General features: G+C 36.2%; 2 protein-coding genes across 3 annotated transcripts; both read right to left on the bottom strand.

The window, feature by feature from the left end:
• Positions 1–230: 230 nt before the first annotated feature.
• LOC105046670 (protein SPIRAL1-like 1) lies at positions 231–5,098 on the bottom strand. 2 transcript variants are annotated; one of them, XM_073259816.1, is made up of 4 exons: positions 4,959–4,995; positions 4,694–4,753; positions 1,248–1,493; positions 231–542 (listed from the first exon to the last, which is right to left on the bottom strand). In XM_073259816.1, the coding sequence occupies exons 3-4, from the start codon at positions 1,488–1,490 to the stop codon at positions 462–464; spliced, it is 324 nt and encodes a 107-aa protein (XP_073115917.1). In that variant the 5' UTR covers positions 1,491–1,493; positions 4,694–4,753; positions 4,959–4,995; the 3' UTR covers positions 231–461. The 2 variants fall into 2 exon arrangements, with proteins under 2 accessions (XP_073115917.1, XP_010923629.1); XM_010925327.3 differs by lacking the exon at positions 4,694–4,753 and having other exon boundaries at positions 4,959–5,098.
• On the bottom strand, positions 1,641–25,895 carry LOC140858842 (uncharacterized). The gene is given in 6 exon segments (XM_073260126.1): positions 1,641–1,672; positions 1,792–1,846; positions 21,854–22,242; positions 22,999–23,921; positions 24,140–25,589; positions 25,592–25,895. Coding segments are annotated over 6 exon segments (3,153 nt in total).
• Between the last annotated feature and the right edge of the window lie 1,744 nt (positions 25,896–27,639).

Genomic DNA, 27,639 nt, shown 5'->3' with positions numbered 1-27,639 from the left:
GGATCAAAACTGGTCAAACAGTACGCCATGGGCCGTGTGGCATAGAGTATCATAGAATCTACCTGCTTTAATGCCAGAGAACAACTCCATGGAAAATAAAATACCATGCGATAATAATCGAGTAACAGTGCAGAACGCAGAGAACAACTCCATGGAAAATAAAATACCATGCGATAATAATCGAGTAACAGTGCAGAACCACACCAATTTTAGAGAACAAATACTAACAATGAATGAAGAAACATGCTTTCAACTTAGGGATGAAGTTTTCTTGTCTATTCATCAGTCAGGCAAACAAATTCCCACCAAAACATCTTAGTTTGTACAGTCATACAGTACATGATCAATCTCCAAAAACAGCATGCGAACATTGTTTATTTGGAACCAGCAGGTCTGAACAGTGATAATGTTTCTTCACTCTTTCCAATACATTCTTGCAGTTCTAACCAGCGATGATTTCATCACTTGCCACCACCGCCAAAGAGGTAGCTGAGGGAAGAACCACCACCAGGAGCAGCATGAACCTTGGTAGAAGGCCGGTCCTGCACAACAGAAAACCAGTATCATCTTTCCTGATATGCACAAATGTAAGACCCTAACTAATTAATTAACACGCAAGAAGAGCGACAATCTCCTGGGAACTCAGCAAAGCAGGTAGTGAAAGAAAACCAGTATTATCTTGCCTGATATGCACAAATGAAAGAACCTTACTAATTGATCAACACGTAAGAAGACTGACGATCTCCTTTCAGGAACCGCACAAAGCGGACAGTGAAATTGTTTTATTTGCTCCCCCCAATATGCATTATACAAGGGATTAGTCAAACAGATCAATATGTGGAAACTAGCTCTACCGAGAAAAGGAGAGATTGTTCTTCCAATGTGCAACAGTTATCTCCGTCATGACTAATGAAGATAGAAATGTCTCAGCATAAAATTACGTAGCACAGGTGATGCAGATATATTTTTACATAGCTAATATGCATTTCTGTCATGAATTTGGAGTTTGCTATAATAAGGGGTATAGACATAGCTAAAGACGAATGAAGGAAAATGAAAAATAAGGCTCATAGTTCATGGTCAATGATGGTCACGGATCAATTTACAAGGTAACAGACAAATGAAGTTGCGAAGACAAAAGAGTATGCTAGGAATTATTAGTGAGGATAAATGAAATGCATCAAACAGAGAACAGCGCAGCAGCAGTATGTAGGGAATAGCCCAACTTAAGGTAATTGAGCTCTTACTGTGAGAAAGTTGCCAGAATTCTGGCCATCTGCACGGTGGTAGTTGTTTGCAGTCTTCTCTTGGATGCCTGCTGGAGTCTGCTTGCTGACATCAGCAGGTGCTGAAGCACCAGAAGGCTTTTGGGGACGTGCAGTGTCATCAGCAGCTGGAGTTTGACTTCCAGCAGGTTTAGGGATCTCATCACTCCCAAAAAGGTAGCCCAGCGAACTCTGCCCTCCTCCACTACTTACACCACGACCCATTCTCTAATAATAAAGTAGTCCAAACTTTCAGAAGATGGAAGTTTAATATATAATCATTTCCAAAATGAAGCATAGGAATCCAAGATTTGCCAACAAAACAGGTGTGCAAATGTAGTGAAAATGAAATAAGTATTAGAATGTGCCCGTGCATTATCTAATGGCAAATGGTTCTGCTGTTGTTCCTGATCAAAAAAGTGAGAAAAAAGAAGCAAGAACGTATATCCTTCAAAGGGGGTGAAAAGATAACAGCACTTTGTATGAAATCACCTGATGGGAAATAAAAATCTATTGATTCTTCTACCTTCTGCATTATTGGGAATTTTATAATTGAGGCACAAGATTGCAGTACTGGAACTCTGCAGACAGATCATTTTTTATATCAATGAAGAAAACACTTATGATAGAGCTGTCTCATCCTTTCTCCATACTTGTTTAGAAAGAGTTCTAGGTGACCCACTCTTGCATAGCTCTCTGAACTCAGTAATTGTAAACAACAGAAGTTTCTACTTTAAAGAGCATAACTACAGCCAGTAAGACTTTATAACTTGGGATTAACTTCATAAAACTTTTCCACAATCCTCAGCAATAAAGGGCTAAGTTCTCACTTAAGCTACTTCAAATCCTTAGATCTCATAAAGAAACCCTTAGGTCTCTCTCTCTCCTTGTAATTATTCCACATAAAACCAAGCCCTTTTCCTGCAAGGGCTTCCCTCCAATCTTTGTCACAAATGAATGTAAGAAGATACTAAACTGGTATTAAGGGCTTTAAGGCACTCACAGATTCTTTTTCAAATCGTGTAAGCATTAGCGTATTGTGGGAACTAAAAAGAAAAGTTGAATAGTTCAGCATGCTTTCTTAGACAAAACTTTGTAATCCACCTTCAATCTGCAAGGGATCTGATCTTCTTTTATAAACAACTATTATGATCACACAAAATATCATACATAGTAGATATGATCCAGTTATGTGTAGTGGCTTGACCTTCAGTTATCTAAGAAGTTTGTTAAGCATAAGTTCAAGCGATGTTTTCCTATTTGGACCTTCGACTCCGAGCCTTTTCAATCATCCTTATCCATTTGGAAATTTTATTGTTCTAAACCAGTAAAAGAATTATTAGGAAAAGTAATATGTAAACACAGGATACTCATGCAAGGAACCGTGTCAAAGTTATTATGAAAAATGCAACAAAATTTAACATCAACACAAAGAGTTATATGCAACTGGATCACTTAGGTGTAGAAGTCATGGATCTACTTTGTAGAGGCTAAAGCTGATATCTATGGGCTCACCTTAGCCAAGCAAATGACTTGAACTGCATAATTTGTTGAATCTTAATTAAGCTTGTCTCACGGTCAATGTCCTATATGTTTGTTCCTTTTCCCCAAAGGTATGGAGTTCCCAAAGAAGATTTAAGAGTGAGAATTAAATTAATTGAAGAATCATGTTGGGGACCTAAGAATATACAAACTGAGAAATTAATCTTAACATAATTTACTTCCGTTAAAAGATTCATTAGCTATTAGAAAAGCCAAAGGATCTAGAGCACCATTTGCTTTCTTTCCTTCCTTTGTTAAATCACATGGGAGGCCATTAAGTACCTCTAAGATTTGATCAAGCTTACAGAACATAGATTTGCAAGTTATTGATTGTTGAACAGATCAGAACTCTCATATAGAACAAGGAGTAGTAAAGTTTTTCATGTATTTATGACAATTTGGAATGGTTTTACATTTACAGAAATGGCACCCGTTCATTCAAACAAGTGAGAGTGATTAGGCAGCATCAAAGCGACCTTTCTACAAGCTTTACAAGGTATGGAAGCTAAATGAAATCATACATAATCTCCTGCCTAGCCTTAAAAAACCCCGTAAAAGTAATAGGTAAACACAGGATACTCATGCAAGGAAAGGTGTCAAAGTTGTTATGAAAAATGCAACAAAATTTCACATCAACACAGAGTTATGTGCAACTGGATCACCTAGGTGTAGAGGTCATGGATCTACTTTTTATAGGCTAAAGCTGACATTTATGGGCTCACCTTAGTTTAGCAAATGGCTTAATCTGCACAATTCGTTGAATCTTATTTAAGCTTATCTCACAGTCAATGTCTTATATGTTTGTTCCTTTTCCTCCAAGGTATGGAATTCCCGAAGAAGATTTAAGAGTGGGAATCAAATTAACTGAAGAATCATGTTGGGGGCCTACGAATATACAAACTGAGAAATTAATCTTAACATAATTTACTTCCATTAAAAGATTCATTAGCTATTAGAAAAGCCAAAGGATCTAGAGCACCATTTGCCTTTTTTCCTTCTTTTGTTAAATCACATGTGAGGTCATTAGTACCTCTAAGAGTTGATCATGCTTACAGAAAATAGAATTGGAAGTGATTGATTATCAAACAGATTTGAACTTTCAGATAGAACAAGTAGTAGTAAATTTGTTCATGTCCTTATGACAATTTGGAATGGTTTTGCATTTACAGAAATGGCACCCTTCCATATAAACAAGTGAGAGAGACTAGAAAGCACCAAAGGAAAAGATGAATATTTGTTTTGTCTTCCATTAAAAGTTGAGGTGGAGAAGAAAGTCAGACAGAATAGATTAAAGTATAGACCTCTTTTGTTTGGACATTTAGGCTAGCTAGGATTCGCTTCTAGCAGGAATTCAATAAAGTCTTTTACAATAATAATAGTCACTTAGCATCTCAGACATACGGAGCAAGTAGTTAACATAGAAAATCTCTAAACATCTCTTGAAAACACAGCCCAGGTGCTCCACTTTGCAAAAAATGAGAATAAATGCAACCAGAAACATAGAATCAAAAATAAACAATTCTTTAATAGTATATGTGATGGTGCACATCAAAACGAAGACCTCCCAACTAAATCAAACCGATCAGAATAAAAAGATAAGAAGCAAAAAATTTCAAGAACACAATCATAGTAAGATTAAATATTAGATTTGCTTCCATTATAGCCATATTTGAGCTGACGACCACTCCAGGTGGTTGTTACGCAGTTTTCAAACAAGGAATTTAGCATCAAAGCATTTCCCAAAAAAAAAAATGTATAGACACAGTCAAACCAACGATTTCTACCCACAACACAAATCGCGCCAAATGTCCCATTAAACGACAAGAAATACAAGAAAATAGCCACCAAAGAAACAAAGGAAAAGAGGAAATTCAGAACAATTTAACCTCAGAATGCAATCCGGTGATCCAAAATTAAGCCAATAAAGCTAAGATACGAGCGAAATCCTGCGAGGATACATCAGATCGGGGACAAAGAACCGAAATAAGAATCTCAATCGGAACCCAGAACCTTAAAAGCAAAAAAAAAAAAAAAAAAGCCCTTTCTTGAGAGATTCCAAGTGAGATCTACGGATAAATGGCTATAGAAATGCAGCGAATCTACGAGGAGTCGAGCTACTAAAAGCACAGGCCTACGGTTAGGGTTTCTTACCTCGCTCTTCGGTTCGAACAAGAACGGCTGGAGATCGGGAATTGAGGGTTGGGAACGGAGGAACAACGGAAAAGAGGCAGGCGAGCCTCTTGTATAAAGAGCCTAGAGGGATATAATTAACCCCCTCTCAAAAATTTTTTTTTTTTTTTCTAGTACTAAGTGAGCCGTGTCAGAGGACCGAAGTGGTATATTTTTGAAAACCAAGGATGTTTATTACATTTTTAGCCACCCTTTGGGTGGTTGTGTGTTGACAATTCTGCATTAATGAATCATTAGAGCTCAGAAGTCATGGTTTGGGATTAATGGACCCATTCAAAAACATCATTTTCTATTATTTTTTATTAATTATCAACTCAAATTTATCTCAAATTTTGCATATGTTTTGTCTAGATTCGGCCAATGTCATCCTTTTTCGCAACGTAAACTTTATGTGGTCATATAATCAATTATAACAGCAGTAATTATATTGTTTGCATCTGGTTGGACTTAATTCGCTTGAGAATGAAATAATTTATGATTGTGCTATTGATATCCTTGCTTATCCCAGTTACAACACACTTCTTTTAGCTAAGTATATGCTCATGACCCATTGGAGTTTATTTTCTCCTAATGCATGAAATTTCTTGATGCTATGACCACAGGAAAATCATCTAGTCTGCTAGAAAAATATGCCAATGGAGGACCCAAATTTAATCTAATTTAAATTGATTCCTTTATGTTACGATAGCAAATAGAGATAGACCTATCAATGGGTTGGGTTTGGGTCAGAATCTGGATATCCAGATCCCGACCCGATCTTAGTTACTGATATCGGATTCGGACCCAAATATCCGATGGATTTGGCCTTGAAGTACCAGTCCTAGACTCTAATGGGTCTTGGGTATCCAGACCCAGTTCTGAGATCTGAAACTTATAATCAAAATCTCAAAAAAATACCTAATGGGTGCGGCAGACCTCAGCAGCTGAGGCAGCCTTGGTGTCGGGGTTCGGCGAGCGGTGGAGAGGGAGAAGAAGTCGGGACGGTGAAGGGCAGTGGTGGAGAGATCGAATCTTGACGGAGGACTACGATGGAGAGGGAGAGGCAGCCTGAATGGCGGTGGAGACTATGTGAGGCAGAGGGAGGGGTTGCGGAGCAGCAGAGCCGCGGAAGGCAGCGGCAGAGGTTGAGAGGCGGAGAGGAGATCAAATCTCGACAGAGAGAGAAGAAGTCGGGAGCAGGAGAGGAGGGAGGGCTTGATGCCGTCGGAGAGATCGGATCTCGGTGGAGAAATTTTAGCGGAGAAAGAGAATGCGAGACTTAGAGATAGAGAGAGGGGGAGAGGGAGACTGAGAGAGAGAGAGAGGATCTCCTCCCAAAGTGGATCTCCTCCGTCCACGGCTTTGGTGTCGGGGTTCGATCGATGGCGAGCGGATCTCACAACAGAAAGAGAGAGGCAGGGCACCTGGAGCGGGAGAGGAGGGGAGGGAGAGGTGCCATCGAGGATACTGAGAGACAGAGAGAGGGAGACCGAGAGAGGGAGACTAAGAGACAGAGAGAGGGATGGAAGAATCTGAGAATGAAAATGTAGGAATTGGGATCACAGTCTCAAACTCTCAGTCATTAGGACTTCTTTGCCCTTTGAAAATTTTAGGCCGTTGGATCTCTGATCTAACGGCTCAAATATTTTTAATATATATATAATATTATTGTATTATATTATTTAGGTTTCGGATCTATCGGGTCTGAGTATTAAATATCCAGACCCTACCCATTTATATTATGGTTTATCGGGTTCGGATCCAGATCCGAGTAAACAAGTCTGATGCTAGTACCAAATCCGGACCTATCGGGTAAATACCCACGAATCTCGGGCCTGGACCCAGCCCGTTGACAACTCTAAATAGATAGGGAGAAAAGATAATCCTCTCAGATCAAAAAAGAATGGATAAAAGACTGCAAAAGAAAAGAGGCTTAAAAAGGTTCGAAAGGAGGGCATCGCATGACTCTTGTGAGGCTGATTCTAGGAGCTGATCGGTTAGTAGTAGAAGAGGACTCTGCAATGATGTGGGTTGGATGCAAAGTCAGGGGGGGTGCTGCTATACCCTCACTTATTCGTGATATTTGGAGGTTGCTAGGATGCCTTTCTATAGACATCAGACATATCTATCACAAGACAAATAGTCTCATAGATCAGGTTGCCAACTTTATAAGTGAGCACTCAAGAAGAGGCCTTTGGACTAATGCCTCAATTTTACCGGTATCATTTTGGGACATCCTTTTTTGTAATTTTATAGGTTGTATTCATACTAGAGTTGTATAAATAATCCGTTTTATAAAAAAAAGGTGCTTTTAATCACTGGTTCCAAGTTTCGGAATCCTTAAGGAATGTTTAGTAGATCCCATGGTTTGGTCGAAAACTACCAATTCTTTTAGTTGCCCATGAGGGCTTGTATAAGTATATATTTAGTCCCATATTGATTATTTACTGAAAAATTTTGAATTTTTTTTATATATGCTAAGGAACTCAAAATAATACATTTCGACTAGTCTTTTGGATGAGATCCTGGTTATTATAAAGGATATCAAAGCCAACTAAATCCATAGCCCATGTGAACTAATCCACCTCTTGTTGATTCTAGCCTACATAACTATTACAGGATTGTTGAAAAATGGTGTATTCTTTATTTGCTCTTGAGGTCTCGCATAGCATCTTATATGGCCAATCATACAGACTCAACATTATGAGTTTTGATAGCTAATCATTCTATTCAGTTTTTCAATATTTTATTTTTTGATTCTCATGGATGTATTTATTCATGTTATGTATTGATTTAATATATTTGTTTTAACCCCCTCTCTCTTTCAAAAAAGAAAAAAGATTTGCATAGACTTGGACCCTTAACTTGGCAAGGATGCCAGAAGGAGTATGTGGGACTCGTATAATATATATTTAGTTCCACATTTGTCATTCATTTGGAAGATCTTGAATACTTAAACAAAATCAAAAAACTCAAATAATATCTTCTAACTAACTTTTTTGGATGAGATATTAAGTTGTGACACTCGCTCAAGGATACAATCAAGAAAAGAATGTGGTGTTATTGCAATCGATTACTCATGATAGGTCTTCAAAGCTTTCATGAAGATTTACGTCCATGCGCCGTGCAATACATGATTCATAATAGAATGCACACATGCACAACATGCTGAACATGTGTTAATTGTGTAATTTTAAAAGCTATTGACTACCACCATATCATTCTCTAGCATTAAGGTAGAGAAATTAGGGAGCAATCTGCTTTATTCAAGTCATAGTACAACTTTACAAGAGTATTATGTGCATTGCAGTGGAGATAGTATGGATGTAGATAAAGATAACTTTATTCTCAGGAGTTTACTTGACCAAATAAAGGCTTTCACATCTTTAATCATCTTCCTATTGTAAGGGGTTTTTCCTGATAACTTACTAAAGAAAGAACTTTGATTCCTATTTATGGTTTAGAATGAGAATATTTACTTCTGTTGCAGCCAAGGGCTCATGGCTTGGGAGGTATTGTCTGCTCTAACTCATGGATCTCATGATTTTATCTTTTATAAGATACCTCACGTGAAAAGGATGATTTCTTACTATATAAGTCAGAGTCCTCCTTGATTTACAACTAATATGGGATTAAGAATGTCCGTCCTTCTACCTCATAACATAGTCCCCTAGTCAAGAGGGAGTTTGTGTATAGATGGGATGCTCTCCTTTTTATTTTAATCACAGACTATGTATGGATAAGGGGGAGCCCCATAATTGCAAGGATGATCTCTTATTTACCGCACTACTATAGTGACTAACGGCTCATGGCTCGGCATGTGAGATATTATTCACTTTGGTCCATCGGCCTCATGATTTTATCCTTCAAAAGTTATTTTATATGGAAAGAGTGATCTTTTTTCTACATAAGTTGGAGTCTCTCTTGACTCACAACCAATATGAGACTAATGATGCCTTCTCTTTTATACCACAACAACTTCTATGGGTGCCAGACTAAGAAGTGGTAACTCATGCATGAATTTTAGTATGCAATTCACTTTGAAGACACATAATATTGAGGAAAATGCATGCATAGAACTCTGACAATGCAAATGCTATAATATTTTTCCAAGTATGTACGATGGTTTGGTGGGTTGGAATAGGGGGCATCCAAGGCATTTAGATTTCAAGTCATTATAGAAATTTGTGAAATGATAGTTAGGCATTGCAACATAAAGATAACGCTTATGGAGTCCTCTACCTCCCTCATAAAGAGTTCTCTGGACTAATGAGTTCCTAGCTATAAGCTTAGTTAGTCTTTACACCAATCATCTTCTAAATGGAGAGACTCTAGTTGTATGGTTTGAGACATACGCTAGCATCAAGAACTTATTTCTATGCGTTTTGTTGAAATTGAAGATAAATTTTCAGTTCAGTTGTCCATCAATTTTATGTTTTGAGAAATGACCTGGGACTGATAGAAATACCCACATTGGAATTGGGCTACCAGTTTAACGCCATAATCAAATATTTCTTTCTTTTTGGAAATATACTTGGATTGGTATTGTTTGAAAACAATCATCACTGAGATAAAGAGGCAGTTCATCATTGATGGAGACATCAGAAGAGCCCCAGGGCTCTTAGAGTAGTCTTTACATCAAATTCATTTAGGATAAGCTTTTTCCAGTGACCTCTGAACCATTGAAACATTGCATCACCTATGGTCCTCGCAATCTCTAATGGGCCTTTGAAGGAGACAATAGATTACTTGGATGGTAAGTGATAAAGAAATAAGCAAACAAAGAGTAGAGAGAAGAAGGCCATTTATTGGTTGTGAGCTGAAATATATGCAGGCTTTTTTCTCCCATATGGTAGTAATGCAAATATTTCTTTTTCCTTTTTTAAGATCTTAGTTTCAAATGCCATGTACACCATCACTATAATGAAGCCCAATACCTATCAGTGTTGTAGGAAGAAATTGTAGCTGGAAGGTGCCGTGGGCATTATGTGCTTGTTTCAAGATAGATGCTAACAAAAAGTGTTAACCGTTACGATGCCATTTAGAGTATACTTAAATGATATCAACTCTACCAGTAGTGAGTTGCAACAGTTAACCTCCCTTTGACCAGCATGGTGTAAGAGATGACAGTGATTCTACTGATGATAGATGGCAAACTGATTCTACAACAGTATTTCTCCTCAAAGAGGATGAAGGACAGTGATGACAGATGCTGATGGTTCTTTTCTTTTCTTTCCCTTTTTGACTGTTTTTTTTTTTGATGAACGAGCCAAAAGCAATTTATTGACTATTGGATGGCCTGGACCAGATCAGTAGTTGTCACGCCCCCGACCCGAGATTTTGAATCGAAGGTCATGGCAACCGCCGCATACTCATAGAAAACTCTTCCCATAAGCATGCAAGGCATCTTATCATACTATCCTAAAATAACAGCGGAATAATTAGTCAACAATTTAAATCTAAAATATAACGACCTAAATTTTTTATTCTTTAATATCTCAATAAATTCAACAACAATTCAAAGGCTTTGCATCAAATTCAATAAGCCTTTCAACCCAAAATAAAAGTATGAAGATTCTGCTTCTGATCACTCTTCCATTCATATCTTGTATCATCTTAATTCCTCAACATCTGTAAAAACAATAAAATAGGAAGTAATGAGCTAGACAGCCCAGTAAGCAATGATCACTTTTCAATAGATTTCATCAGGCATTTAAGTAAATCATTATTTATAGAAAATAAGTATACAGAGTTCATCAATTTGAAATCAATTTCAATTATGCAACATAATTCATGCCAAATTCATTTCTTTTTTGAACATTCAAGTTTCTTTCTAAATTTCAATTTTTTTTTATTCTTCAATTTCTTTTCGTCAACCATGAGCTATGACCATATTTTTCCTGTGGCAGGGTCATAATACCGCGTATCTGCTTGCGGTAGGCTGCGAATCATCTGGCAGCCATGTCCTTTGGAACCGCTGGTCTCGCTGGCGGTTTGTCGCTGGTCTCTCTGGCGACATGTCGCTGGTCTCGCTGGCGACATAAACCCTTAGGACAATCAATTGCCAATGTATATGCCCCCATTGGCAGAGTCCTTTACATAGTCAGGTTGTCAATTCTTATTGTTTCTTATATCATAATTCTTCATAAATCATGTTTCATATTCTAATTTCGATAATAAAACATATAATCATGTAGTATCGAAATCAATCAATATAATGCATCATGAAATCAATATATTCAATCATGCTTCATCATAACATTTCAAATAAGATATTTTCATAACAAAATACCATTCATCCAATTCATGCATCGTTTCACAAATCATGTCAGAAGAATACATTATAATTTGCTGATAAATCTAGAAAAAGTGAAACATTACTTACCTCAAACGTATTCCAATAAATCCACATAATTCTATAAATTTTCTTCCAAAAATTCTGTTCGTAGATCATATCGCGATATCCCATGATCAAACATCCACAATCCTATACAGAATCAATTTCAATAATTAGAAAGAATACGAATACCATATTTCAACGGTTTAGATTGGGTCCGATCATCTAATTTCATCAAATCAAAATCTAATTAGGACCTAAACGATCCAAAGTTTGACTATCAGATCAAATCGGATTCGAAGTGATAGGACCGAGATTTCTTCATCGATTTCATAAAATCAAGTGGAGAGAGAAAATCAGAGAGAGAATTCATGAGGTACAATTCGAATTGATCAGGTGACACAATCCAACATTACGATTGGTCCAATATCTCAATTGGTAAAATCAACATGATCAAATCAAATCATGGCTAGATCAGAATCATGGATGATCAAATCTAAAGATTCATAGTCTGATTAAGATGGATGCCAGTACGCTGTCTGACAATCATAGATCAGGATTCTTCATTAAAATCAGATCAGACTTATTAAAAGAAATTTCTTCATTCACTAACCTCTTTTTTTTTTAGAGAGAATCAATCAAGAGAGAATATTTTAGAGAGAGAAAATTCTAGAGAGAGAAAACTCATCTTGAATTCTTCAGACAATATGATTCAACAAATTCTGATCGATCAGATCAAATCATGCTAAAATTATCATGTGGATAATTCAATAAGATCATGAGAAATAAAATCTAAAAATACCTGATCTGATCAAAGTGGATGTCGGTGTATCGTCCGACGATCACAGATCAAAAATTTATTACGAGAATCATTTAAATTCATCATCATTCTTCTCAAAATTCTAGAAATCTTAGGAGAGATAATCTAGAGAGAGAATTCTAGAGAGAGAAAATCCAATTCTAGAGAGAGAAAATACTAGTTCAGGCTGAAGAGAGAGAGGAAAGAGAGAGAAACTCTCTTTCTCATATTTTATTATTTATCTCATTATTTATTAATTAATTTTATTTTTCTCTTTCTTCTTTTGTTTCTTTCTCTCTTTTTTTTTTTTTCCTTTTTCTTTTCTTTTTCTTTTCTTTTTCTTTTCTTTTCCTTCTTCTTCTTTTCTTTTTCTTTTTCTTCTTCCCGTGGACTTGTTTTGGGCTGAAACAGGAGACCTTGAGGTCCCCTCGTTGGGTGGCCGGCCGACGGCGCAGCCGGCGTGGGGCGGCCGTCGGCAGGAGAGGGGTGACTCGTCGATAAGAAGAGAGCCAAATCGGTGGTCGACGGTGACCACCGGCGACGGTAATCCAAGAAAACAGTAAAAAATGAAGGTTACTTCCGCAACAAAATTCGGCGACTCCGGTCGCCAGCGAGCGTGCACATCGGCACGGGAAGGAAAAGGGAGAAGAGAGGAAGGGGAGGAGGCTTACCTTCATCGCCGGCGAAGCTTTTCCGGCGAGAAATTGGACGGCACAGGGACGGTCTTCCGCGGGATTTTTTTGACGATTGCCGCCGTTTTGCCCCGGGATTCTTTGGTAGGAAGAAGGGAGAAGGGTCTCCCCTTTAAATAGAACCAAAGGAGAGGAGTTTGACTCCTCTCCGGTGAGGTTTCCGACTCCGATTAGGAGCCGGTCGGGAGAAGAAGACTCCCTGTGGGAGTCTTCATCAATTTTTTTTTTTTTTTTGGGCTGCTGGGCTATCACATTCTTCCCCTCTAAAAGAAATTTCGTCCTCGAAATTTTTCTTGCCTGAGTCTTCATAGTTTCTTACTTGAATCTCATCCACAAATATTTTAATATTCTAATTCTTGATATAAATTCATTCTTAAATCATTCCATAAGGAAAAAGTAAATATATCAAATAATGATCTGAACGAAACCATCAATTTTCTTATTTATCAAGATCACCATCTTAAAGATTTTCAATATTTCAAGATTTCGAAATTATGATCTTATTTCCTGTAAAAATTAATATTCAATATCTTATGACTCAAATTAAAATCAAATCTATCTCTTGTGAATAGAAAAAGATCAATGTCTCTATTCTTGCATAAGAACTTCATTCATCATCATCATTCATTTTTTTTTTTTATTTCAAAATATTTACCACTCTTAATTTCAACCCATCATAAGATAGGAAAAACATACTTATGTGAATCATTTGATGATATCCCAATCAATCAAAATTCAAAAATATTTTTTCTTATTCGTACTTTCAAAGGTTGAACATTTATCATTTCAATCTCATTCTTGAACTTTTGATATTTTATTTCTTGATGCAACTTCATCATTAAGTCATTTCATAAAGATCAATATCACCATTGTTGATTGAATCAATATCACTATTTCTAGTCATCAAAATTTTCTTACTCAAACCCTCAAACTCTTAAATATTCTAATTCTTGAAGTAAATTTTATCATTAAGTCATTCCATAATAAAAATCAATAACTCAAAATTTGATCTAAATCAAAACTATATTTTTCTTATAATCAAAATCAATGTCTCTATTCTAAGTAAGTATATCAATTTTCTTTATCTAAACATTAGCAACTCTTAATTAATCGATTCATTATCAAATTAAATTATAAATAACTCCAATCCATCTTTTGTAAAACAATCGTCAATATCAATAGATAACCTCAATCTTTTTCATTCAGTCAGAGAAATAATAATGATCAAAAGAGTTCAAACTTCAAATTTCATTATACCCTGGAGATAAATATTTGAGTATAATAATCTAAGATCAAAATCATCATTCGAATAAACAATCTCAAATTCTTCCTAATAAATAGAGAATTATAAAATTTAATTCTGGGATAGAGAAAATTTATCTCTAAATATTCTAAATCTAAAATCAAAAATCAATGGTCCACTCATCCTAGAATTAGGATGCTAATTATTTTTATAGCATAGTAGGTGGAAGTTCTACTTTTAAAAATCACATTAGGATATCTAAAATAATTCAAAATTTTAAAATATTATTCTTTCTAATATCCATGAATTTCTTGTATCAAACTATATCATTTATTATAATTCTTTAACTCAAAGAATCAACATTCCTGACTTACTCAAAGTAATCCAGATTACCATGCTTCCGCTGCGCACTCTGATCTAACAATCAAAATTTCTTAGCTTCACCAAAAAAATTTTGATCAAATTATTTCTTTATCTTATCAATAGAAAAGATCTAAAATTTCAAATTTCAATTGAAGTCAAAGATTAACTTTCGATTCTCATTCATACCTTTACTGGTGTACAATAATCTTGATTAACCCTTGAGTCCAATATCATATTTAAACCATCATATAGATTTACTATAATCAATATGAATTAAATATCAATTCTTATATCAATTCAATTCAAAAATTTTCAAACCAAAAATCCTTATAAGTCAAATTAATGAAGAAAAAAAAATACTTCGATGCTCCACCAAATTTGGACATAATCTTAATATATAAGAACTTCAAATCATTATTTTTTTTCTAAAATTTCTATCATCAGGATCTTCAATATCTATCAAATATCCTTTCATAATAATCATACAAGCTTCAAAAAAATCAAATCTCCATTTAATAATAGATTCAATTAGGGACCTCGTTAACAAAAGCAAAGGAACTTCATATCAATTTCTAAATCCAAAATTTCTAAATTGTAAATTCACATGGATCCCTTGATCTGAAATAAATATAAATCAGATCTTAATCTAAAAAATATCAACCTCAACAATAATATCAGAAAATCTCTTGATCAACTTAGATACGAAATCTTTAAATTGAAATTTCATATACATCAGGTAGTCTCCAAGAGACATAATAAGATCTATTTTCTAGATCTAAAGATGATGATTAAAGATTCCAGTACGATGAATATCCTACAATCTCAAAATCAATTTCATCAATAAGAAATAGACTTCTTTGCAATATCTCTAAATATGCATTCATCCTAATATGCCACTTTATATATAATCCACATACCAAATTCAATTTCGATAAATATTCCAATCAAGCATCATAAAAAAAACTTTCTTAGCCCATTCTGGAATAACATTTTATTATCAAATCTTTATCTTGCCAATAATAGTCAACTTCTCAACTAGAAGTAATATCATAGTATTATTTTCACATCAAATTTGAACTTACGATTCACTTGAATAACCAATGATCAAATTAATAACCACAATGCATAATAAAATTTTATGTCAATCCTTTTGTGATTACTTTCGATCAAGATCTAACTAATCATATCATGATCAATAGATCATCCATCATATTTTAAATTCTATATGTCATAATCTCTTGCGATCCTTTTATACATAATCTCAATGTTTAATCAAAATTTTTAAATATTTCTTCCACTACAATCATTAAAGATCTACACCATAATGTCCCTGGTGTTTATCCACTTACACCCATTCTATATCTGATTCTATATTTCATAATTCATTCACTTATGCTCTGATACCATATTAATTGTCACGCCCCCGACCCGAGATTTTGAATCGAAGGTCATGGCAACCGTCGCATACTCATAGAAAACTCTTCCCATAAGCATGCAAGGCATCTTATCATACTATCCTAAAATAACAGCGGAATAATTAGTCAACAATTTAAATCTAAAATATAACAACCTAAATTTTTTATTCTTTAATATCTCAATAAATTCAACAACAATTCAAAGGCTTTGCATCAAATTCAATAAGCCTTTCAACCCAAAATAAAAGTATGAAGATTCTGCTTCTGATCACTCTTTTATTCATATCTTGTATCATCTTAATTCCTCAACATCTGTAAAAACAATAAAATAGGAAGTAATGAGCTAGACAGCCCAGTAAGCAATGATCACTTTTCAATAGATTTCATCAGGTATTTAAGTAAATCATTATTTATAGAAAATAAGTATACAGAGTTCATCAATTTGAAATCAATTTCAATTATGCAACATAATTCATGCCAAATTCATTTTTTTTTTGAAAATTCAAGTTTCTTTCTAAATTTCAATTTTTTTTTTGTTCTTCAATTTCTTTTCGTCAACCATGAGCTATGACCATATTTTTCCTGTGGCAGGGTCATAATACCGCGTATCTGCTTGCGGTAGGCTGCGAATCATCTGGCAGCCATATCCTTTGGAACCGCTGGTCTCGCTGGCGGTTTGTCGCTGGTCTCTCTGGCGACATATCGCTGGTCTCACTGACGACATAAACCCTCAGGACAATCAATTGCCAACGTATATGCCCCCATTGGCAGGGTCCTTTACATAGTCAGGTTGTCAATTCTTATTGTTTCTTATATCATAATTCTTCATAAATCATGTTTCATATTCTAATTTCGATAATAAAACATATAATCATGTAGTATCGAAATCAATCAATATAATGCATCATGAAATCAATATATTCAATCATGCTTCATCATAACATTTCAAATAAGATATTTTCATAACAAAATACCATTCATCCAATTCATGCATCGTTTCACAAATTATGTCAGAAGAATACATTATAATTTGCCGATAAATCTAGAAAAAGTAAAACATTACTTACCTCAAACGTATTCCAATAAATCCACATAATTCTATAAATTTTCTTCCAAAAATTTTGTTCGTAGATCATATCGCGATATCCCATGATCAAACATCCACAATCCTATACAGAATCAATTTCAATAATTAGAAAGAATACGAATACCATATTTCAACGGTTTAGATTGGGTCCGATCATCTAATTTCATCAAATCAAAATCTAATTAGGACCTAAACGATCCAAAGTTTGACTATCAGATCAAATCGGATTCGAAGTGATAGGATCGAGATTTCTTCATCGATTTCATAAAATCAAGTGGAGAGAGAAAATCAGAGAAGAGAGAATTCATGAGGTACAATTCGAATTGATCAGGTGATACAATCCAACATTACAATTGGTCCAATATCTCAATTGGTGAAATCAACATGATCAAATCAAATCATGGCTAGATCAGAATCATGGATGATCAAATCTAAAGATTCATAGTCTGATTAAGGTGGGTGCCAGTACGCTGTCTGACAATCATAGATCAGGGTTCTTCATTAAAATCAGATCAGACTTATTAAAAGAAATTTCTTCATTCACTAACCTCTTTTTTTTTTAGAGAGAATCAATCAAGAGAGAATATTTTAGAGAGAGAAAATTCTAGAGAGAGAAAACTCATCTTGAATTCTTCAGACAATATGATTCAACAAATTCTGATCGATCAGATCAAATCATGCTAAAATTATCATGTGGATAATTCAATAAGATCATGAGAAATAAAATCTAAAAATACCTGATCTGATCAAAGTGGATGTCGGTGTATCGTCCGACGATCACAGATCAAAAATTCATTACGAGAATCATTTAAATTCATCATCATTCTTCTCAAAATTCTAGAAATCTTAGGAGAGATAATCTAGAGAGAGAATTCTAGAGAGAGAAAGTCCAATTCTAGAGAGAGAAAATACTAGTTCAGGCTGAAGAGAGAGAGGAAAGAGAGAGAAACTCTCTTTCTTATATTTTATTATTTATCCCATTATTTATTAATTAATTTTATTTTTCTCTTTCTTCTTTTCTTTCTTTCTCTCTTTTTTTTTTCTTTTTCCTTTTTCTTTTCTTTTTCTTCCTTTTCTTTTCTTTTTCTTTTCTTTTCCTTCTTCTTCTTTTCTTTTTCTTTTTCTTCTTCCCGTGGACTTGTTTTGGGCTGAAACAGGGGACCTTGAGGTCCCCTCGTTGGGTGGCCGGCCGGCGGCGCAGCCGGCGTGGGGCGGCCGTCAGCAGGAGAGGGGTGACTCGTCGATAAGAAGAGAGCCAAACCGGTGGTCGGCGGTGACCACCGGCGACGGTAATCCAAGAAAACAGTAAAAAATGAAGGTTACTTCCGCAACAAAATCCGACGACTCCGGTCGCCGGCGAGCGTGCACATCGGCACGGGAAGGAAAAGGGAGAAGAGAGGAAGGGGAGGAGGCTTACCTCCATCGCCGGCGAAGCTTTTCCGGCGAGAAATTGGACGGCACAGGGACGGTCTTCCGCGGGATTTTTCCGACGATTGCCGCCGTTTTGCCCCGGGATTCTTTGGTAGGAAGAAGGGAGAAGGGTCTCCCCTTTAAATAGAACCAAAGGAGAGGAGTTTGACTCCTCTCCGGTGAGGTTTCCGACTCCGATTAGGAGCCGGTCGGGAGAAGAAGACTCCCTGTGGGAGTCTTCATCAATTTTTTTTTTTTTTTGGGCTGCTGGGCTATCACAATAGTAGTATTTGATGTTATAGCAGCTCCAAAATTGGGAAAATCAATGTTGTGTCACAGGTCCGAGGTTGGTTTTCCTGTGGTGAGGGAATCCAAAGTAGTAGTAGTAGTTGTTGTTGTTGCATGTGTTTTCCTTTTTTTTTTGCGGAAAAAGGCACTGCGTTGTTATAATGAGTTTGACCACCAGTTTCTGGTGAATGGTGCAATCTGCTGTAATCTAGTGTCAGTTTTGTAACACTGCAGCCAGTTACGTCACGCCCCAAATCCGGGACATAACACGGCCATGCTACCAAGGGATGGACCCACGATAACACGAAGCCAAAATTCATCTTCTTAAGTATAATGACAGGTGTATCACAAATAAAGATAATAATAAAATTCAATTCAATTATTTAATTAAACCAAAACTGGTTCAGAGCATCTAAATCCAGAGATAAAATAATTCAAGTCTTAAAATTCATAATGTCTTCAATCCATAAACATAAACTGAATTCCTAGAGCAAAATTTTTAAACTTGCTTTGCTGATCTCCAAGCTTGGATTCTCTTTCCTTCGATCCTAGCCTTATTTTTCTGTACATAAAAGAGAAAACAAAAAGAATATGAGCTACACTAGCTCAGTAAGTAGACTTCCGCTTCCTTACCGGATCAAGCATAAGTTTTCTATGATAATGCATCATTTAGCAAATAACAATTATTGCAAAAATAAATATTTCATAGAGCATATAATAAAATAAGTTATAAGCTCATCATGCATGCATAAATCATGTATATTTCACAATTATGAATCGTAAATCATTTTCATCATGTATTCATGTCATGTTTCAAAACATTGCTCACAGATATTCATGCTAAGGTCACTATTATACCCGTGACAGGGCCATGTTTCTTAATCGACAGAGTTCTTAATTCTTGTGCCAACTTTATATCCGCTGGCAGGGCCATGTTTCGTGTGGATGCTAGCTCCGGATGTCGACCTTCCCGAAGGGATTCATTCATAGCCATCTGAGAGCCTTTGAAATCTTTATATCTTTTTCTTAAAGCATACATATACACAGATGGAAAAACAATGAAATTCATGCTTCATAATCATGCTATTTTCATAAGATATATTCATAAAATCAATGCTCATAATAAAACATGCTTTTTCATATCACATATGCCGATCCTTATTTTATGAAAAATTATGATTTTATCAATAGCAATTCTTTACATAAAAGCATGATCATTTCAAAATAAATAAGGAGCTTAAAATCTACTTACCTCGATCGTCCAGGACCTTTTAATCTTCTTTAAAAGAATCAGACAGTCCTATTTAAAATATTAAATCATTAATAAATTTTATATTTTTTAATAAAATTACATAATATAAAGAAATGACCGATTTGATAATCAGTCCAATAAATCTCCTCCTTCGGCTCTAATCTGATTTAAGGTCATAGGTCCCTAAAAGTGAAGAAGATAGCCTAATAAGGGATTCATAGGATTTTTTTTTTTTTTTTTGAGAGGGAAAGTAGAGAGAGAAAGTAGAGAGAGAAAGTGGAGAGAGAATCTTCGTATCTTTTAAAAATGGCAATCATGATTGAGATCATCAGAGGTCATATCAAGGTGACTTAATATAGATTAACCATGATTGATATTATCAATTTTGAAAAAGAATCGGATCGGGATCCGATCTACTGCACGAATTTCGGAGCAGTTCTAGATCATCATATTTTCATCTCGAGTTTATCCTAGGGTTTGTGATGTAATCAGAGAGAGAGAATGACCCTAGAGTGATGAAATCCATAATGAGAGAGAAAGGTCTAGAGAGAGAAAATAGGAAGAAATTTTAGAGAGAGAAAATGTAGAGAGAAGGTAGAGAGAAAAAGTCTAATTCTAGAGAGAGAAAGACTTAAGAGAGAGATGAGAAAAACTTTCTCTCACATATATATATATTATTATTATTATTATTATTTATATATTTATATATATATTTTCTTTTTCTTTTTCTTTTTCTTTTTCTTTTTAGAGAGAGACAATAGAGAGAGAAAAAGAGAGGAAAAAAGAGGAGAGAGTGGAAAATTTTCTCTTTTCTTATTATTATTTTTTTTTTCTTTTTCCTTTTTCTTTTCTTTTTCCTTTTTCTTTTCTTTTTCTTTTTCCCTTTTTCTTTTCTTTTCTTTTCTTTTCTTCTTCTTCCCGGGCTTTCATTGGGCCGAAACAGGGGACCTTGAGGTCCCCGTGCCTTGATCGGCCGATCACGGCCATCTCATGGCCGGTGGTGGCCGGCGGCAGCGGCCGACTCTCCCGGGTTCGGAGAGACCAGGGCCGGCGGTCGGCTTGACCGTCGGCGTCGGAAAATCATAGGAAAGAGGCGGCGAACAGGGGGTTTTCTTCTCTAACTAAATCCGGCGACACCCGTCGCCGGCCATCGTGCTCACCGGCACGGAAAAGAAGGGAGAGAAGAGAGGGAGAGGAGGGAGACCTTACCACAACCTCCGGTGACCCCCACCGGCGAGAAATCGCGGCGAACACGGGTCGAGGAGTCACGGCTTCAAATGGGAAAATCGGAGGAAATCTCTGGCAATCGACGGCGACTGAAGGGTCTACCCAAAGAGGAGAGAGAGGGGTTTCTTATAGGGTTCGTCCTAGGGTCTTTTAATGGCCCTAGGACTTCGATTTTTGATCGGAGAAGAGGAAGACTCCGATCGGGAGTCTTCCTACTCTGTTTTTCCCTTTTTTTTTTTCTTTCGGGTGGGCTTTGAGCTGGTTTTGGGCCTCAATTGGGTCGGATTATCACATTCTACCCTCCTAAAAAAAAAAAATTCATCCTCGAAATTTAACATACCTTCATTTTCAAATAAGTGTGGATATCTCATCTTCATATCGTCTTCAAGCTCCCACGTAGCCTCTCTCTCTTCATGATTACTCCAATGAATCTTTACGTATGGAATGGTACGCCGTCTTAGAACTTGCTCTTTTCGGTCAATAATTCGCAGAGGAAATTCTTCATAGGTTAGATCTTCATGAACTTGCAATGGCTCATACTTTATCACACTGTTTGGATCAGGTACATACTTCCTCAGTAGTGAAACATGAAAGACATTGTGTACTTTGGATAAATCTGATGGTAAGGCTAGTTCGTATGCAACATCTCCTACTCGATTTAAAATCTCAAAAGATCCAATATATCGCGGACTCAGCTTGCCATGCCTCCCGAATCTCATGACACCCTTAGTAGGTGATACCTTTAGAAAAACATGATTACCGACCTGAAATTCTAATTCTCTTCTTTTTCTATCTGCCAAACTCTTTTGTCTATCCTGAGCTGCCTTGAGTCTTCTCTTGATTAGATAAATTTTGTCTCTGGCATCTTGAACTAACTCGGGACCAATTAATTTCTTTTCACCCACTTCATCCCAATACAGAGGGGATCTACACTTTCTTCCATATAGGGCTTCATAGGGTGCCATCTGGATACTAGAATGAAAACTGTTATTATATGCAAATTCAATCAATGCCACATGATTATCCCAATGTCCTCCGAAGTCAAAAGCACAAGCTCTTAACATATCCTCCAGAGTTTGAATTGTCCTTTCAGATTGGCCATCGGTCTGAGGATGAAATGCAGTACTAAGCCTCAATTCTGTTCCCAAGGCATCTTGAAAACTTTTCCAAAATCTAGATACAAATCGTGGATCTCGATCAGATACAATACTTATTGGAACACCATGCAGACGTACAATTCCATCAATATACATCTGGGCTAACTTATCAAGCGGAGTGCCAACTCGAAAAGGTAGAAAGTGAGCTGATTTAGTAAGTCGGTCAACAATCACCCACACAGCATCGCTTTTTCTTGTTGTCCTTGGAAGTCCAGTAACAAAATCCATCGTGATATGTTCCCATTTCCATTCTGGTATCTCTAATGGTCTTAGCAGACCAGCAGGTCTTTGATGTTCGGCTTTCACTTGCTGGCATACCAAGCATTGAGATACAAATCGAGCTATCTCCCGTTTCATTCCATTCCACCAGAAGAGTTGTTTTAAATCTCTATACATCTTTGTACTACCGGGATGAAAAGAGAAACGAGATTTATGGGCTTCTTCCAAAATTTTCCTTTTTAGTTCAGGATCACCCGGTATACATAATCTGTTCCCAAAATAAAGAGTTCCATCTGTATGTAGTCTAAACTCAGTTCGTAACCCTTTCTCTATGTTCTTCTTAATCTGACATAAATGAATATCACTTTGTTGGACCACTTTTATCTGTTCGATCAATGCTGGTTGAACCATCAAATTTGCTAATACTTTCTTAATATCAGTACAAGTCACTTCAATTTGCAAATCTTCAAGATCCCTAAGAATTTGTTGCTGAAAGGATAGCAGAGTCATCACATTCGCTGAAGACTTCCTACTAAGTGCATCTGCCACCACATTAGCTTTTCCAGGGTGATATTTAATATTTAGGTCATAATCCTTTAATAGTTCAAGCCACCTTCTTTGCCTCATATTCAGCTCTTTTTGAGTAAATAAGTATTTCAAGCTTTTATGATCAGTAAAGATTTCACATGATTCTCCATATAAATAGTGTCGCCAAATCTTTAAAGCAAAAATAATAGCTGCTAATTCCAAATCATGGGTCGGATAATTCTGCTCATAGGCTTTTAGTTGTCGAGAAGCATAAGCTATGACCTTATCATTCTGCATCAACACACAACCTAATCCTTTCTTAGAAGCATCACTATAGATGACAAATCCTCCTTCATTAGATGGTAGGGTAAGAACTGGGGTAGATATCAATCTTTGCTTCAGATCTTGAAAACTCTGCTCACATTCACTGCTCCATACAAATTTTATTCGTTTCTGAGTTAGGCGAGTCAGAGGAATTGCAATTTGGGAAAATTCCTTGACGAATCTTCTATAATAACCAGCCAAGCCTAAGAAGCTTCTTACTTCCGTCACATTAGTCGGTCGAGGCCAATTTACCACGGCTTCTATCTTCTTTGGATCGACTGAGATTCCTTCCTTGGATATTACATGGCCGAGGAAGACAACACTATCCAGCCAGAATTCACACTTGCTAAGCTTGGCGAAGAGCTTCTCTTTTCTTAAGGTCTGAAACACGATCCTCAAATGTCTCTCATGTTCCTCTATATTTTTAGAATACACTAGGATATCATCAATAAAAACAACAACGAATTGATCCAGATACGGCTTGAAAATCCTGTTCATCATATCCATAAAAGCAGCCGGTGCATTGGTTAGTCCAAAGGGTATTACTAAAAATTCATAATGACCATACCTGGTTCTAAATGCAGTCTTAGGTACATCTTCATCTCTAATTCTTAGTTGATGATAGCCAGATCGTAAGTCGATTTTGGAGAAAACTTGAGCACCCTGAAGTTGATCAAATAAGTCATCTATTCGTGGAAGAGGATATTTGTTCTTTATGGTTACCTTGTTCAACTCCCGATAGTCAATGCATAATCGCATGCTTCCATCTTTCTTTTTCACAAATAACACAGGAGCTCCCCAAGGTGATGTGCTTGGCCGGACAAATTTTTATTCAAAAGTTCTTGCAGTTGATCCTTTAATTCTCGTAACTCTACGGGAGCCATCCGATAAGGAGGTTTTGAAATAGGTCCGGTTCCCGGGGTGATATCAATTTTAAATTCAACTTCACGCTCTGGGGGCAATCCTGGTAGTTCATCTGAAAAAATATCAGAAAATTCTTTGATAATTGGGATATCATCCAGCTTTATCTTTTCCTTCTCGACGTCTATTACATGGGCCAAAAATGCTTTGCATCCTTTCCTTAAAGGTTTTCTTGCGTTCATAATTGAGATAATACCCAAAAATTGTTTGGATTCCGTATTATGAACTTCGCCTTGAAAGAAGAATTGCGGTTCATCCAGAATTTGAAATACCACTCTTTTTCCAAAACAATCAATATGTGCATGATATGAAGATAACCAGTTCATCCCAAGAATAACGTCAAAATCATACATATTTAGCTGAATCAAATCTGCTGCTAATTCTTTTTCTTCTATTTGGATTATGCAATTCTTGAAAATAATGTCAGCAACAATAATATTTTTAAAAGGTGTGCTAACATATAATGGTTTATTTAGTTTTTCAGGCACACAATTCAAAGAAGTAGCAAACTTGAGAGATATAAAAGAGTGTGAAGAGCCAGAATCGAATAACACACGAGCATAAATAGAATTGACTGGGATAATACCTGTCACCACTTGATCATTTGCATTGGCCTCCTGCTGGTTTAAAGTAAACACTCGTGCGTTTTCTTTTTGTTTTTGATCAACTGGTTTGTTAGATCTAGTGTCATCTCTTTTCTTATTTGGGCAATCACGAGCCATATGTCCTTTTTCACCACATAAGAAGCATGCTCCAATCCTCTTGAGACAAGGTCCATTGTGATTTTTTTCACAGTAGGAGCAGGATGAAGATTCTTTCTTCTTATCAGAGTTATTACTTTTGAAATTTTTCTGCTGATCCTTTAGATTTCCTGCTGATCTCGGTCTCTTCTTATCTCCTCTTTCTAGTTCTGCTCTTTTCAATTCAGATTCCACTTTCAAAGCTCGCTCCAGTACGTCCTTGTAGTTATTGAAAATATGAGAAGATAGACGGGATCGAATTCCATATCTTAGACCTTGTTCAAATCTGTTAGCTTTACTCCTTTCGAATTCCATAAGCTGGGGGCAGAAGCGGCCTAGCTCATTAAACTTGTTAGCATATTCTAGCACCGTCATATCATCCTTTTGTTTTAAGGCTAGAAACTCATTTTCTTTTACCAACCTCATTGTCCCCGGAAAGTACTGGTCATAAAATATCTCTTTGAATTCTTCCCAAGTGAGTTGATCATCATTGTTCCCATAGGCAGCTTTTATTGCAGTCCACCAAAACTCGGCATTTCCTTTTAACATAGGAATGGCTAATCGGACTTTCACATTCTCAGGATATTGTAGGGCATCAAACATCTTTTCATCTCTCGAATCCAGGTCTCTGCAGCCATAGGATCAGATCCACCCTCAAATAGAGGTGGGTTGAGCCTTCTGAATCTCTCATAGTATGACTCCATAGATAATGTCGGTCGAGGAGCAGTCTGTGCCTGCTGCTGAATAAGCTGAGCCACCACTTGACATACACCAGCAATATCTGCCTGTGTGGCCGGTGCGTCAGGAGCCCGCTCAGCTGGTTGATTGTCAGCTCCTCGTGACGTCAGTCTTGCTCCTCTTGTTCCTCTTGTCCTAGCGGCCATATTTGCCAAAGTCTCGCCCTCCCTATCGCTCATCGCTTCCTATTCAAATGTCAATCATTATTACGTTATTTTATAACAGAGTTACAGTACAGTTAATAATTTAAGTCAAAGTCTAACTATGCATAACCTAGCTACTCACTGTTAGGTTTTAAGTTCTATCCTTGATTAAACCTGGCTCTGATACCATAAAATGTCACGCCCCAAATCCGGACATAACACGGCCATGCTACCAAGGGATGGACCCACGATAACACGAAGCCAAAATTCATCTTCTTAAGTATAATGACAGGTGTATCACAAATAAAGATAATAATAAAGTTCAATTCAATTATTTAATTAAACCAAAACTGGTTCAGAGCATCTAAATCCAGAGATAAAATAATTCAAGTCTTAAAATTCATAATGTCTTCAATCCATAAACAAAAACTGAATTCCTAGAGCAAAATTTTAAACTTGCTTTGCTGATCTCCAAGCTTGGATTCTCTTTCCTTCGATCCTAGCCTTATTTTTCTGTACATAAAAGAGAAAACAAAAAGAATATGAGCTACACTAGCTCAGTAAGTAGACTTCCGCTTCCTTACCGGATCAAGCATAAGTTTTCTATGATAATGCATCATTTAGCAAATAATAATTATTGCAAAATAAATATTTCATAGAGCATATAATAAAACAAGTTATAAGCTCATCATGCATGCATAAATCATGTATATTTCACAATTATGAATCGTAAATCATTTTCATCATGTATTCATGTCATGTTTCAAAACATTGCTCACAGATATTCATGCTAAGGTCACTATTATACCCGTGACAGGGCCATGTTTCTTAATCGACAGAGTTCTTAATTCTTGTGCCAACTTTATACCCGCTGGCAGGGCCATGTTTCGTATGGATGCTAGCTCCGGATGTCGACCTTCCCGAAGGAATTCATTCATAGCCATCTGAGAGCCTTTGAAATCTTTATATCTTTTTCTTAAAGCATACATATACATAGATGGAAAATAATGAAATTCATGCTTCATAATCATGCTATTTTCATAAGATATATTCATAAAATCAATGCTCATAATAAAACATGCTTTTTCATATCACATATGCCGATCCTTATTTTATGAAAAATTATGATTTTATCAATAGCAATTCTTTACATAAAAGCATGATCATTTCCAAATAAATAAGGAGCTTAAAATCTACTTACCTCGATCGTCCAGGACCTTTTAATCTTCTTTAAAAGAATCAGACAGTCCTATTTAAAATATTAAATCATTAATAAATTTTATATTTTTTAATAAAATTACATAATATAAAGAAATGACCGATTTGATAATCAGTCCAATAAATCTCCTCCTTCGGCTCTAACCTGATTTAAGGTCATAGGTCCCTAAAGTGAAGAAGATAGCCTAATAAGGGATTCATAGGATTTTTTTTTTTTTTTTTGAGAGGGAAAGTAGAGAGAGAAAGTAGAGAGAGAAAGTGGAGAGAGAATCTTCGTATCTTTTAAAAATGGCAATCATGATTGAGATCATCAGAGGTCATATCAAGGTGACTTAATATAGATTAACCATGATTGATATTATCAATTTCGAAAAAGAATCGGATCGGGATCCGATCTACTGCACGAATTTTGGAGCAGTTCTAGATCATCATATTTTCATCTCGAGTTTATCCTAGGGTTTGTGATGTAATCAGAGAGAGAGAATGACCCTAGAGAGATGAAATCCATAATGAGAGAGAAAGGTCTAGAGAGAGAAAATAGAAAGAAATTTTAGAGAGAGAA

Source organism: Elaeis guineensis, chromosome 6 (assembly GCF_000442705.2).
Source record: "Elaeis guineensis isolate ETL-2024a chromosome 6, EG11, whole genome shotgun sequence".
Taxonomy (NCBI): domain Eukaryota; kingdom Viridiplantae; phylum Streptophyta; class Magnoliopsida; order Arecales; family Arecaceae; genus Elaeis; species Elaeis guineensis.
This window is presented reverse-complemented; position numbering and strand designations above follow the sequence as displayed.

Bases quoted from the DNA above. Each gene is read 5' to 3' on its own strand.
- LOC105046670 (XM_010925327.3), bottom strand. From the start codon at position 1,490: ATGGGTCGTGGTGTAAGTAGTGGAGGAGGGCAGAGTTCGCTGGGCTAC. The intron at 543-1,247 runs GTAAGAGCTCAA...TCTGTTGTGCAG, and splicing joins ATTCTGGCAACTTTCTCACA to GACCGGCCTTCTACCAAGGT.